General features: G+C 43.8%; 1 protein-coding gene and 1 long non-coding RNA gene across 2 annotated transcripts in view; both read right to left on the bottom strand.

Annotated features, from left to right (window-relative positions):
* Positions 1 to 12,174, bottom strand: part of LOC140721640 (uncharacterized) — an 801,766-nt gene that overhangs the window by 368,003 nt on the left and 421,589 nt on the right. The gene's annotated exons all lie outside the window — the stretch shown is intronic.
* LOC140721606 (uncharacterized) overlaps positions 1 to 12,174 on the bottom strand; it is a 32,349-nt gene that overhangs the window by 13,264 nt on the left and 6,911 nt on the right. The window contains exons 2-3 of the mRNA XM_073036418.1: positions 2,921 to 3,088; positions 1,429 to 1,525 (exon numbers count right to left, since the gene is read on the bottom strand). Of these exons, the coding sequence (XP_072892519.1) occupies positions 1,429 to 1,438 (10 nt within the window). The 5' untranslated portion in view covers positions 1,439 to 1,525; positions 2,921 to 3,088. The remainder of the gene's footprint in view (positions 1 to 1,428; positions 1,526 to 2,920; positions 3,089 to 12,174) is intronic.

Here is a 12,174-nt window from a genome sequence, read left to right as displayed (position 1 = left end):
TCCCTTGCGATCTATGCTGTCCTCTCCCCTGGTTGCCATCTTCTCCCCCACCTGCTGATCATCATGTAACAACTATGCATGTCATTGGCAAAGTCTTGGTTATAGAGCTTTGTGTGTAGTTGCAGTTGCTAATCTATAGGATGGAGGTGATGAAGTGGAAAGTGTGAAGTGAAGAATGAACACTACGGTACTGGACTAGGGTGTTGTTTTTTCTGTTATATGGTTGGGCTGGGGCAGCTTTCCCTGGAGCTCAGGAGCTTGAAGGGAAACCTTACACAGACACTCACACATACAGTAATCGGGTGCAGATAGAATAGATGGTCATAGTCTTTTTCCCTGGGTAGGGGAATCTGAGACTCGAAGGAAGAGATTTCAAAGGGACCAAACGGGCATTTTTTCACGTGGTGGCTGATGATTACATGCATCCAGAGGAGGCCGCAAACACAAATAAAATTACAAAATTGAAAGCATGTGGGTAGGAAAAGGGGGAGAAGAAGTTTACTAGAGAAATTTGGGAAAACTGCAGGAAAATGGGACATTCAGATCAGCATAAACTATATGGGCCAAAGGATCCGTTTCCAGGCCGTAACATCTTTTTTATTCCAACGGGAATCTCAGATTTGAGCACAATCGCAATGTCTACAGGTGACACAGACATTTGGTCATTGGTTATGCCGGGTTTCCCAGCCAAGATCCTGGGAATTTAAACTCAGGTAGAAGATCATATCAAGAGGGAAATATGTAGAACTCAGGCTCACCATTTCTCCACAGCCCAGACATTCACTGGGGTGTTAAAACTCCGAAGCAGATCACAAATGTATCTATAATGAGTTGCCTCCTGATCCTCAGCCATTCCCAGCACCGGCAATGATCTCCGCTCCGCTACAGAAAACAGATTTCGGTGACACCCCTCCTCCTTTGCGTAGCAGGCAAGAAAAACCAGGGGGGAGTTGGTAGCTTTCCTTCCAAAACCTGAAATGCTGTGTTATCATAGAATCTCGCAAATCCCGGAAATGCTCCTATCATCTGCCCCTGAATTTTATAAATGAAAGTTGAGGATGTCTTCAATATCAGGGTCTGTCTGGAGGTGAAACGGACCCTGACCCTGAACATTTACATAAACCACAAGATCGCTGTCACATTCCTGTCTGTGTTTCACTCACAACCACCTGATTCAGGAGCCCCTGCTCCTTTCACACAGCTGAAGCTTTGTATGATGAGCGGAGTGATTCGACCATTACTGGTGTCAGGTCCCTGCGCTGGAACTGTTGGGTTGATCAATTACTCAAGGCCGCTTTACCAGTGGGATAAATGACACTGCTGGATGAAACTTTTCTATGCCCTGTTAACACCTGTGTCAGTTTTTTCATCTGAACTATTGCGTACAAACGCGACAAAAGTTTAATTCAAAGATCCCTGTGATCATACCTTTGTCCATTCTGAGTCTGACTGACGATTGTTGATTGTTGTCGTCTTGTTCACACTTTGGTCGCTCTGCAGGACAGCGCCACCTGCTGGTGAGGCTCTAAATTTCACAACAAGCAGACTGTGAGTCAGAGAGTAGGACTACTTTGCAAATATGACAGTATTTCCATCCCCTGCAGCATTTGGCATGGGGACCAAACATTCCGTTAGTAACCACTTCCACACCATATCTGTCCACTGATACCTGGCGCATCTGCTGACAGAGTCACAGAGCAATAGAATGCAAATTCAGAGTGTTCAGCCCAACGAGACAATGCCAACCACAGTGCCCACTGAGATGGTCACAATTTCCTGTGATGGGGCCATCTCCCTTCTGGCCTCTTCACTCCATCTACACACCCCAACTGCTTTTTGAATTATGCAACTGCACCTGCCTCATCCACTTCCTCTGGCTGTTTCCTCCAAATGATCCCCAACATCTGCATGAATCCGCTGCTGATCAGATTGGCTTTGCAATCTCTTTACCAGCCCCTGTCCATTTAGATCCCCTAGATGCTACGATAATCTTCTCTGTAAACAGCAACTACTAATGTTGTGCATTCTGCGAAATTACCAGTCAAGTAATCCTTGTGCAACTGCATCCAAATCATTGCTATAAAATAACGAATATCAAAGGTCCCAACTTGTAGCCTCATGGCACACCGCTAATTACTCGCCTCCATTGCGAGGAGAAACCTTCAACCAGCACTCTTTGCTTGCTACCTTGAAGCTAATTTTGAATACATCCAATTTGCTCTCTCCGGACAGCAAGGGACCTAATAATCAAGACCAAGCTGCCATGTGACACCTTGTCAAAGGCTTTACTGAAGTCCCATGCACAACGTCCATTGGAACATAACTTTGAATTTCCACCTCTGCTTAATGTCACGTTCACAGGTTCTGACAATGTCATTAGCAGAAACGTACTTGATGAGGCCAAGGTATGTCAATGTAAATTATGGGTTGCCATGTGCTAGTTAGGACTGAATAAAATGCAGTGTTGGGATATTTTGCTTTATAAATGGTCTGTTCTCAGCAGACGCCTACGCGACGATATATTCGAGGGTAGGCATATCACTGCAGATTGCAATAGCCAATGGGATCAAGCGCATGTTGCTGCAGTTCATGGTAACTCCACATTTCTACAATCACTCCAACATGACACACTTGGGGCTTCTTATAAAGGGATGAAATTGTCAACGCATTTTAAGATGATTATAACGTAACAAGGAAACATCAGAACTAACCAAAAGCTTCTTCAGATGATGCGGCACCTTCAAATGAGCAAACACTCAGAGAATGTGAGTGACTGTAAAGAGCTGGGCTTCTGAAAGCACATTACCAGACCTGGAGTGATTGCAACTGGGTCTGACCGAGGCATGCCACCTATTTCGTACCTTCCTTTGTAAAGATATGTAATGTTTACAGGACCAGTGTTCGAGTGAATGAGACTCACCAGACTTTCTCCTGACTGAATCAATGAAAACTCTGAGTCAGAGGGTTCTCTTCAGTTGGAACTCTCAGTCCTCGGGCTGGTTCACTTGTCGCTGTTCCCTCGTTCTCAGTCGTGGCTTCTTTCCAGCTGTGGGCTTTTCTTCCAATAAATCTCTCACCGCAGGTCTAACTTTAACCAGAGAGATAATGAAGCACATTAACAATACAAAGGAAAAAAAATATTTCTGCTCAATTTTTTCAAAAGCGAATCTCACTGAAATTTAAACACTGAAGACAAATAAAAAGATCTCATATAACAAATCTGTAATTGTCCCTCACACATTACAAATCCTGATACGGGATATGAAGGACTCATCATTCAGTCATGATAAGATATCAGAGCAGAATGAAGTGATTCAGTCCATCGAGTCTCCTCCATCATTCAATCATGGCTGATTTTTTTTTCGCCCCAATGCCATATTCCTGCGTCCTCTTATAAAGTGCTGGAAACTCGGTACAGCAGATTGCATCTGTGGAAAAAGACACTGTGGAAGACCCAGTATCAGAACTGGGATTATTCAGGATGATGCGTGATATGCTGAACGCTTAATTGCGCAATTTGGCCCAGATCTCATCTTTGCTCATACCTATAATGGGGGAAGTACTACACCCAGTGTTCTGAAAAGGTAGTAAAAGTGATTATCGGGGCATTAATGTGATCCTTCGAGAAACGAAAACGAAAATCTCTTGAATTTATAGTAAATGGACCATCTAGTTATTCGCTGCTCAATATTAGTTCTGTATTGTTAAGCACTTGAGCGTCTTTGCCTCACAGTACGCTCCCACGGACAAGGCGAAATTATTATTATTTTTTCTTGCGTTATTCATTACTATTTCCTGGATACCAGAGAGGCTCCCGGTGAAACTGTTCTGTCCACTCTATTGACTTTTAACATCTCCTCTATAACAGGAAGCACGATAATGTACCATATTCAATCGTGATTAATATGCATAGCATGTAACGTGGTTCGGTCTCCAATGTTCCCTCTAATTACTATTTTTGCAGCTACATGGATCAACCATTGCTCTGAGCCGGGAATTTTCACACGGACTGAGAAAAGCACAACATCGTAGATGTGTCCTCTTTTGTAAAATGCATCTATGAATATTTTAGGATGAAGACAGACAAGGGAAAAAAAAATATTTTGATTTTAATTACTAATTAAAGGACAGGATAAAAATGCAGTACAACAAAGAAAAACGTTCAGATTTCATAAACGTTTATCCATCTGCGCTGCAACAAAGGCTCCGTTCGTGGGAGCATTTTGGTTATGCAGACTAAAGGCTAACAATTACACCAGTGCCCAAGAAGAGCAGTGTGAGTTGCATTAATGACTATCGTCCACAGCAATAACAGTTACTGTGAGGAAATGCTTTGAGAGGTTTGCGATGGCTAGAATTAGCTCTTCTCTCAGCAAGGACCTGGGCCCACTGTAATTTACCTGTATCCACAATAGGTCACAATGCAATCTCATCCGCTCCTCACACGGCTTTGGATTACCTTGACAATATGAATACTTACATCAGAATGCTGTTTCTCAACCGGAGCTCAGCGTGTAATGCAATTATTCCTGCAGTTCTGATCAAAAGGCTCGAACCGCTGGCCTTTCTACATCCCTCTGCAACCGGGTCCTCAATTTCCTCAACAGAAAACCACAATCTGTGCGGTTTGGATGTAACGCCTGCACATCACCATCCTCAAGGATATGTGCTTTGCCCACTGCCCTACTCTCTCTGCACCCATGGGTGTGCGGTTTGGCACTGCTCAAATGCCAGTGACAAATTTGCTAATGACACCACTATTGTTGGCAGATTTTCAGATGGTGAGTAGAAGGCAAACAGGAGCGAGATATATCACCTGGATGAGTGGTGTTGCAGCAACAAACTTGCACTCAATATCGGTAAGACCAATGTTCTAATTGTGGACTTCTGAATGGGTAAAATGAGGTCACACACACACACAACAATCATCATTGTTTGGTCAGCAGTGGAAAGAGTGAGCAACTTCATGTCCCTGTGTGTCAGCATCTCTGAGGATCTATCCAGGGCCCAGCATATCGATGCAGTTACAAAGAATGCACGGCAGCCGTTATATTTCATTTGGAGTTTGATGGGATTTGGGATGTGACCAAAGACTAGCGGATTTCTACAGTTGTACCGTAAAAATTGTTCTAACTGTCTGCACGTTGCTTCATATGGTAGGGTGGGGGAAGTGATGAAGCTACTGCACAGGATCGAAATACTCTGAGGAAAGTTGTCAATTCAGTCAGCTCCATCATGGGCAGTAGCCTTCGTAGCATCCAGGACATCGTCATGGAGCGATGCCTCAAAATGGCGGCATCAGTCATTAGGGATCTGCTTCACCAAGGAGATGCCCTCTTCTCATTGGTATCACTAGGAAGGTGGTACAGGAGATTGAAGGCACACACTCAACTCGTTAGGAACCACTTCCTTCCCTCTGCCATCCCATTTCTGAATTGACATGGAACCCATGAACCTACTTCACTGAATTCATTTTTGCAATAATTATTTAACTTTTAGTAACAGATATTTACTGTAATGCAGTTTTTTCTCTACTATTATATATTGCATTGTACTCTGCCACAAAGCCAACAACATTCACTACGTACGCCTGTGATATGACACATCCTCCTGATGACTCTTCGGGGATTAATTCCGATTGAGTCCATCGGGCTGAAGATCCACTTCCCGTGTTCTTCTCTGTTCCCCAATAACAAACTGTGCAGCTGGACGGCCAAAGATCACATCCTCATCCCTGGGACAATAACAGCCATCATGAGCCAGTAATGCCGCTGCTCCACTTGTCAGCGATGGGAAACCATCTTTATTGTTTCACTTTCCAGAGAGCCGGACTCTGGGCATTGCCGATTTGGGGCTGTGTTCATGGATACCCGAGGCTTTTTGAAACAGACTCGTTCCCACTGCCCTGAGAGGACACTTGCAGGGTGGATGGTCCTGCAGCAGCCCTGGGGTCATCAGATCCTAGACTCAGACAATGGGCAACAGCACAGCTACACAAAGTCTCTACACACTCCCCCCCCCATTTCCTAACTTTTATGGTTCGTTTCTCCCCAGAGCAGTGAAAGTATGATGTGCAAGAATGTTGTTGGTCAGTTATCAGACTGGAACAACGTGACACTTACTGCTCTGGGAGAGAGAACAGTTAATTTACTGAATTAAAAATATATAGTTCAGTACAACGTAGCAAGACATTTGGCAGAGTCCCACCTGGGAGATTAGTCAAGAAGGTTTGGCATTCAGAATGAGGTGGTAAATTGGTTTGGACATTGGTTTTGCGGGAGAAGCCAGTAAGTGGTGGAAGATGGTTTAACTCTCTGACTGGAGACCAGTGACTCGTGGGGTGCAGTGGGGGTCGGTGCTTGGTTCATTGTTGCTTATCATCTCAGTCAACTTTCTGGATGATTTAATTACTGCAATAGTTGTTTTTTGTTCAACAGTAGGTTATTTGCCGTGGTCCGTACTTATTAACTTAGTTTACAGTAACTCTGTAGTCAGAGCTTTTCTTGTGCACAGACCAGGCAGAAATTGGCCACTCAGCCCATCGAGCCTGCTGCCCCACACAGTGAAATCATGGTGTTCGCTCTGCAATGCCGCCTGTCGCTTTCTGTAACTGGTCACCCCACCCCCAATGTTTGTTATGTACCGAGACCTTGAACAGAATCAACGTCTTTTCTTTTAAAGGGCGTTGAGGAAATCAGCTCGAAACACCAACAATAAACACAGTCATGAGAAAAACGACATGCATTCATCTGAAGTCACAAGTTTTGGAAACAGAAGCCGTGTTGACTAAACATCTTTTTGCACACTTGCTTTGGAATCGTAACCCCTGATTCAGGAACTGTTTTTAACCTTGACATGAATTGTGGAGAATCTCAACCGTGCAGACAGGATAATGCAAGAACACAAATACCACGACCGCCAGAAGAGACAAAATAGAGCGAATAACTTCTTCCAATACACACAAAATGCCGGAAGAGCTCAGCAGGCCAGGCAGCATCTGGGAAAGGAGTCTTGCCGAAGGGTTTCGGCCCAAAACGTCATCTGTTCACTCTTTTCCTAGATGCTGTCTGGCCTGCTGAGTTTCTCCAACATTTTGTGTGTGTTGCTCCAGCATCTGCAAATGTTCTCTTGTTTGCAAGTAACTTCTTGATCACTGGTCCAAAACACGGGTAACGTGTCAACTGGAGGTAAAGATCAGAAATAAAGAACAGAAGCTGAATTCACCTTAATTCACTAAGAACGTTTAGTCTCCCTGTGGGTATATTTTCAAGTCGTTTTCTTCTAGTTTTACACCAGACCATCAGACGAGGGTCATTTAGTAACTATGGGGGAGGGGCCGATGTTGCTGCTCTGTGAGACTCACAGTGCAATTTTCTGTGTGCAAGCTGCTGCCTGTCTGCAGGGCAAATTCTGACACGCAGGCATTCCTCGGAGCAGGGAGCGGCTTCTCTGCTGAAAACAAACAAACTGTGGCAACCCAATTACTAGCACACTCGAACCGGCTGACAATTAGCCAGAGCCAGAGACAAAGGTAGATAGCCTCAAGGAGTTTCAGTTACGTGCCTCTCGAAGTATCGAGTGGGGGAGACAGGCTTTAAAGCAAGACTGTGTTTTTGAAATAAACTTTTTCTGTGGCTGCAGTTTATCGACTCCGTGTCGTAATTTCAGCGCTGCGTGTAGCACCCCGCTACAATACTACTTCAACATTTCGCGCTCACCTTCAACTGTGAAGAAAGCCAATTTAACACTGAATTTAAATATTTCTGTAACAGGAAAAAACATTAAAACACCAATGATATAGAAAAGAAAGTTCACCAGTGTCTGTAATCTGAATGTCTACTTATTACAATTGCTATTAGACGTTGAGAGTTTCCAGTAGTTTATTTTACTTCAAACACCCAATATCTGTAATTTTAATATATATATATATTTGCTACTTAATTAAATGAATCGATCTGTGGCATAGTCCATGGCGATGTTTTGAATGCCAATATCTTACAGTAGTTCTGTATTCTCAATAGTTTTTCCTGTGTATGTGAGTGAGTGTGTGTCAGGGAGGGCGAAGAGGGAGAGAGACTCTTTCACTGCCCTGTGGGGACAGTTCGCATATCACTGCAGAAAGGTTTTTCTACAGCATCTCAGTAGAAACCAACTGGAGAATGTTTGTAGTTGAAGGTAATTGTTTATTTTAATTCATTTGGTCAATAATTAATTTGTTAATTTGAAGATTTCAGAGTTCCCTTCTCCCACTGACTTCCCTCCCGAGCCCGACAAAAGCCAAACCCCATTGTAAATGCTCCCTGGTTCTGAAGAATCGGAGACAACACTTACTGTGATGTTGAAACCGGACGGAGTTCAGTGAGGTGCCGGGTGAGCGTTGTGCTCACCATACACAGAGATGTCAGTCTGAGCTGCTACACCCGAGGTTATTCGGTTATATAGTGTCTGTCGCTCATTACAAAACACTCGCTTTCCTTCCCGCGCTGTCCTCCCACTTGCCCCCTCCCCGCTGCGCTCTTCTCCCACCCCCCGTCCACTTTTCCTCCCACCCTCTCCTTCCCCACCTACCCCAAGCTCTCTCCATCCCCCTCCCGTGCTCTACTCATCCCATGCTCAACTCTCCTTCCTCTTTCCCCACATCCTTCCCCGCTCTCTCATGCCTTCATCCCTCTCCATCTCTCCTTCTTTTTCCTGCCCAGCTACCGCCTGTCTATCCCCGTCTAATAATGTAGACTGTCATCTGCATGGGAGAATGTTCAAACATCAGAGGTGCAGAGGGAATCAGGTGTACTCGGGTCTGACTCCTGGAAGGTTAATTTATAGGTTGAGTCTATGATAAAGAAGGCAAGTGCAATGTTGTCATTTATTTTAAGGGGAATAGAATATAAAAGCAAGGAGAAAATTCTGAGTCTTTATGAGACATTAATCAGGCTATATTTCAAGTGTCATCAACAGTTTTGGGCCCAATATCTCAGAAAGTATGTGTTGTCGTTGTTGAGTGACCGCAGGAGGTTCATGAGGATGATTCCAGCAATGAAGGGATTCACATATGAGGAGCATGTGGCAGCTTTGGGTCTGTACTCACTGGAATTTAGAAAAATGCTGGGGAATCTCACTGACACCTACTGACTATTAAAAGGACTGGCTGGGGTGAATGTGGAAAGGATGGGTCCTGTGGTGAAGGCATCCAAATCTGGAGGTTGCAGCCTTAAAATTGAGGGGCGACCGTTTAGAAAAGATTAAAGAAGGATTTGTTTTAGCCAGAGAGTAGTGAATCTGTCACAGACTGTAGTGGAGGACAATCCGTGGGTGTATTTAAGGCAAAAGTTGATTGTCTCCTGATCATTCAGAACATCAAAGGATATGGCAAGAAGGTAGATGTATAGGGTTGAGTGGGATCGGGGATCAGCCATCATGGAATATCGGAGCTGAATTGATAGGCTGAATTCTGCTCCTGTGTCTCATGGTCCGGTGACTGTCACAAACTGATTTTTTAAGGAATCATGAAAAGAATATTTTAGAAACAAATATAGACAATGTGAGTCTGAAGGAAGAAATGATAAAATTCCAGAAACTCACAGCAAGCAGAGCATCAACTGTAATTGGTAACGTTGTGGTTTCAAAATCATCGGTAGTGTTCTTTATATCAGCTTTCACATTCATTGACCCTCCCTGCAGCAGAAATAGTTAAGCAGACTAATAATGTGAATGTTTTCAAACCAGTTGGATATGGTTTTAGCAGAATGGCCTACAGTTCTGCTTTAAGAAGAACTGCCTATGGTTCTGTGGAATGTGCAGGGCCAAACAGCTGCTTCCACCAGACCCTGAGCTTGGAATCTCCCAGAAAAACAACCCGCACCTTTTCCCAGTACTCTTTCAACCTTATTTATTTCTCTTCTATAGATAGATGACCAAAACTGCAGTCAATACTCCAAATTCAAACTCAGCAATGTCTTATTCCTTTTATTCCACCGCACTCCTTAGTGCGCTATCGTTTACTGTGTAAGACCTACATAGTGCAACACTTTGCACTTACCTGCATCTGCAATTTGCAGCTGTGCCAGAGCCCACTGTAACCTATGATAACTTGCCTCTCTGCCAACTACACCCCTGATCTTGCTGTCATATGCAAATGTGCTTATCAAGTTAAACACATTATCATAGATGACAAACAGCAATGGCCCAACTACCATTTCTGTGGCTCTCCACCGGTCATAAACCCCCAATTAGGGAGACAATCATCTACTATCATTGTCAGCCTTCGCCCAAAGCTCCACTGTCTATGCCAATTTACTTCCTTACGTTGAACGTGGAGCAAATAAATTTTCTTTACCAAAATCCCTCTCTGTCCCTTTCTCTCTAATCATATTCCCTCCTGCTGTCTCCCCATTGTGTCCCATCATCTACCCCCCCGTCTACCTACTCCACTGACTCACCTTCATCTTAGTTGCTCCCTGTCCACCTCATAGACCTGTTATGAGTGATGAATAGACCTGATGGACAATGGGGTACAGAGTTAACCATTCCCCTCCTGAGAAACACAAACTATTACTGTTGCTATGCTGACCATGAGAAAGAGAGACGGAAAAACGAGCAAGAACATCGATGACAGATAAGAGAGAGGAGGAAATTGCTGATTAACCATATTGTGACTCCTTTTTGAATTATTTACTGGTTCACTGCAAAGACAATAGTTTGCTCATAAACATTCCTCAGTGGATTGAAGGAGTGGCCTTATTTGATGGACACAGTCATTCAGGAGTGATGGATAGCTGAGTCCCCATTAGTAGGGATAAAAAGACAGGTCTGGAGAGACACCCTCCAGACACACCAGTGGACACTGATTGAGTGTTGGAACCCACAAGAAAGGTGGGGGCTTCGAAGACCGAACCAGGAGGTCGGTCATTAAGGCAATCAGTGTTAACGCAGGGCCGGTGGGGACTTGTGTGTGTGTCCACTCATGTCAGAGTGACGAGTCCACCACAGAAGAACGGTGTAGCTGAAGGACGGAGAGGTCATAACTGAATGACCACACCGATACGACGGATTAAGAAAGCAAAGGAAGGTTTGCTTGACTGTAGCTGTTACATCTCGCTCTCTCTCTCTCTCCAACCATTACAATACAACAACTATAAGTACATCAGCACTCATGAACTGAACTGAACTTTATACTTTTCTATGACAATTTATTTACCCCTAGACATCGATAGAGCTTGTTTATTATTGATTATTATTATTATTCCTACACTTTTAGGTTATTACTGCTAACTGGTTTTATATGTATATTTGCAGTATTGATATGGTTTTGCTTATTTTTATTAATAAACACCTTTAGTATAGTACCACCAGACTCCAACAAATTCTTCTTTCTCTGCTGGTTAGACACCCAGTTACGGGGTAAGTAACAGACCCTCGCCCTGACTTTTTCCCCTCTCCCTGCTCAACCTCTCTCTCTCTCCACCTCATTCTGCCCCTCACCTTTACCCTTACATCAACAATATTTTAAGGGTTATTGGCAATTTTGGGAAAGATGCACTTTTCATACACTGTGTCGTGTCTTTGTATTAAGGAATGTCACAGTTGGGAATGGCGTGGATCTTTTTTTTAAAGTTTCGTGAAAAAATGTTTAAAAACAACTGCAGATAATGAGAGTTTGAAGTAAAAAAAATTAAATTCTGCAAACTCACAGCAAACAGGACAGCAACTGTAACTGGTAATGTAGCTGGTTCAAGCCCATCGGCAGTGTCGTTTATGACATGTTACAGGTTCCTTGCAAACTATTAACAGTTTAGCACATTTGCATATGCAGAACTGGTTAAACAGAACACTGAAGTGACTTTGTTTATGTGATCGAGAGTGAAATGTCAAACCAGTCTGAATTGGTTTCAGCAGAAAGGCTGCTCCCTGTTTTGAGGAATATGCAGGCAGCTGTTTAAACACAAACCCTGAGCTCCGAGTCTCACATAAAAGCAACCTGCACCTTCCAAATCAATCAATGATATTGCCTCTTCCCTCGTCCTTTCCAGTTCCACTGAAGGGTCTCGGCCCGAAACGTTCCCGTTGTATTCAGTTCCATACATACTGCCCGGACCTGCTGAGTTACTCCAGCATTTTGTCTTTCCCTGGTTACGAAATATCCGTGACAGGGAGCGTGTGGGCAGTTTAAACACATCC

Source organism: Hemitrygon akajei, unplaced genomic scaffold (assembly GCF_048418815.1).
Source record: "Hemitrygon akajei unplaced genomic scaffold, sHemAka1.3 Scf000058, whole genome shotgun sequence".
Taxonomy (NCBI): Eukaryota; Metazoa; Chordata; class Chondrichthyes; order Myliobatiformes; family Dasyatidae; genus Hemitrygon; species Hemitrygon akajei.
The sequence above is the reverse complement of the archived record's forward strand: the minus strand, read 5'-3'. Positions and strand labels throughout refer to the sequence as shown.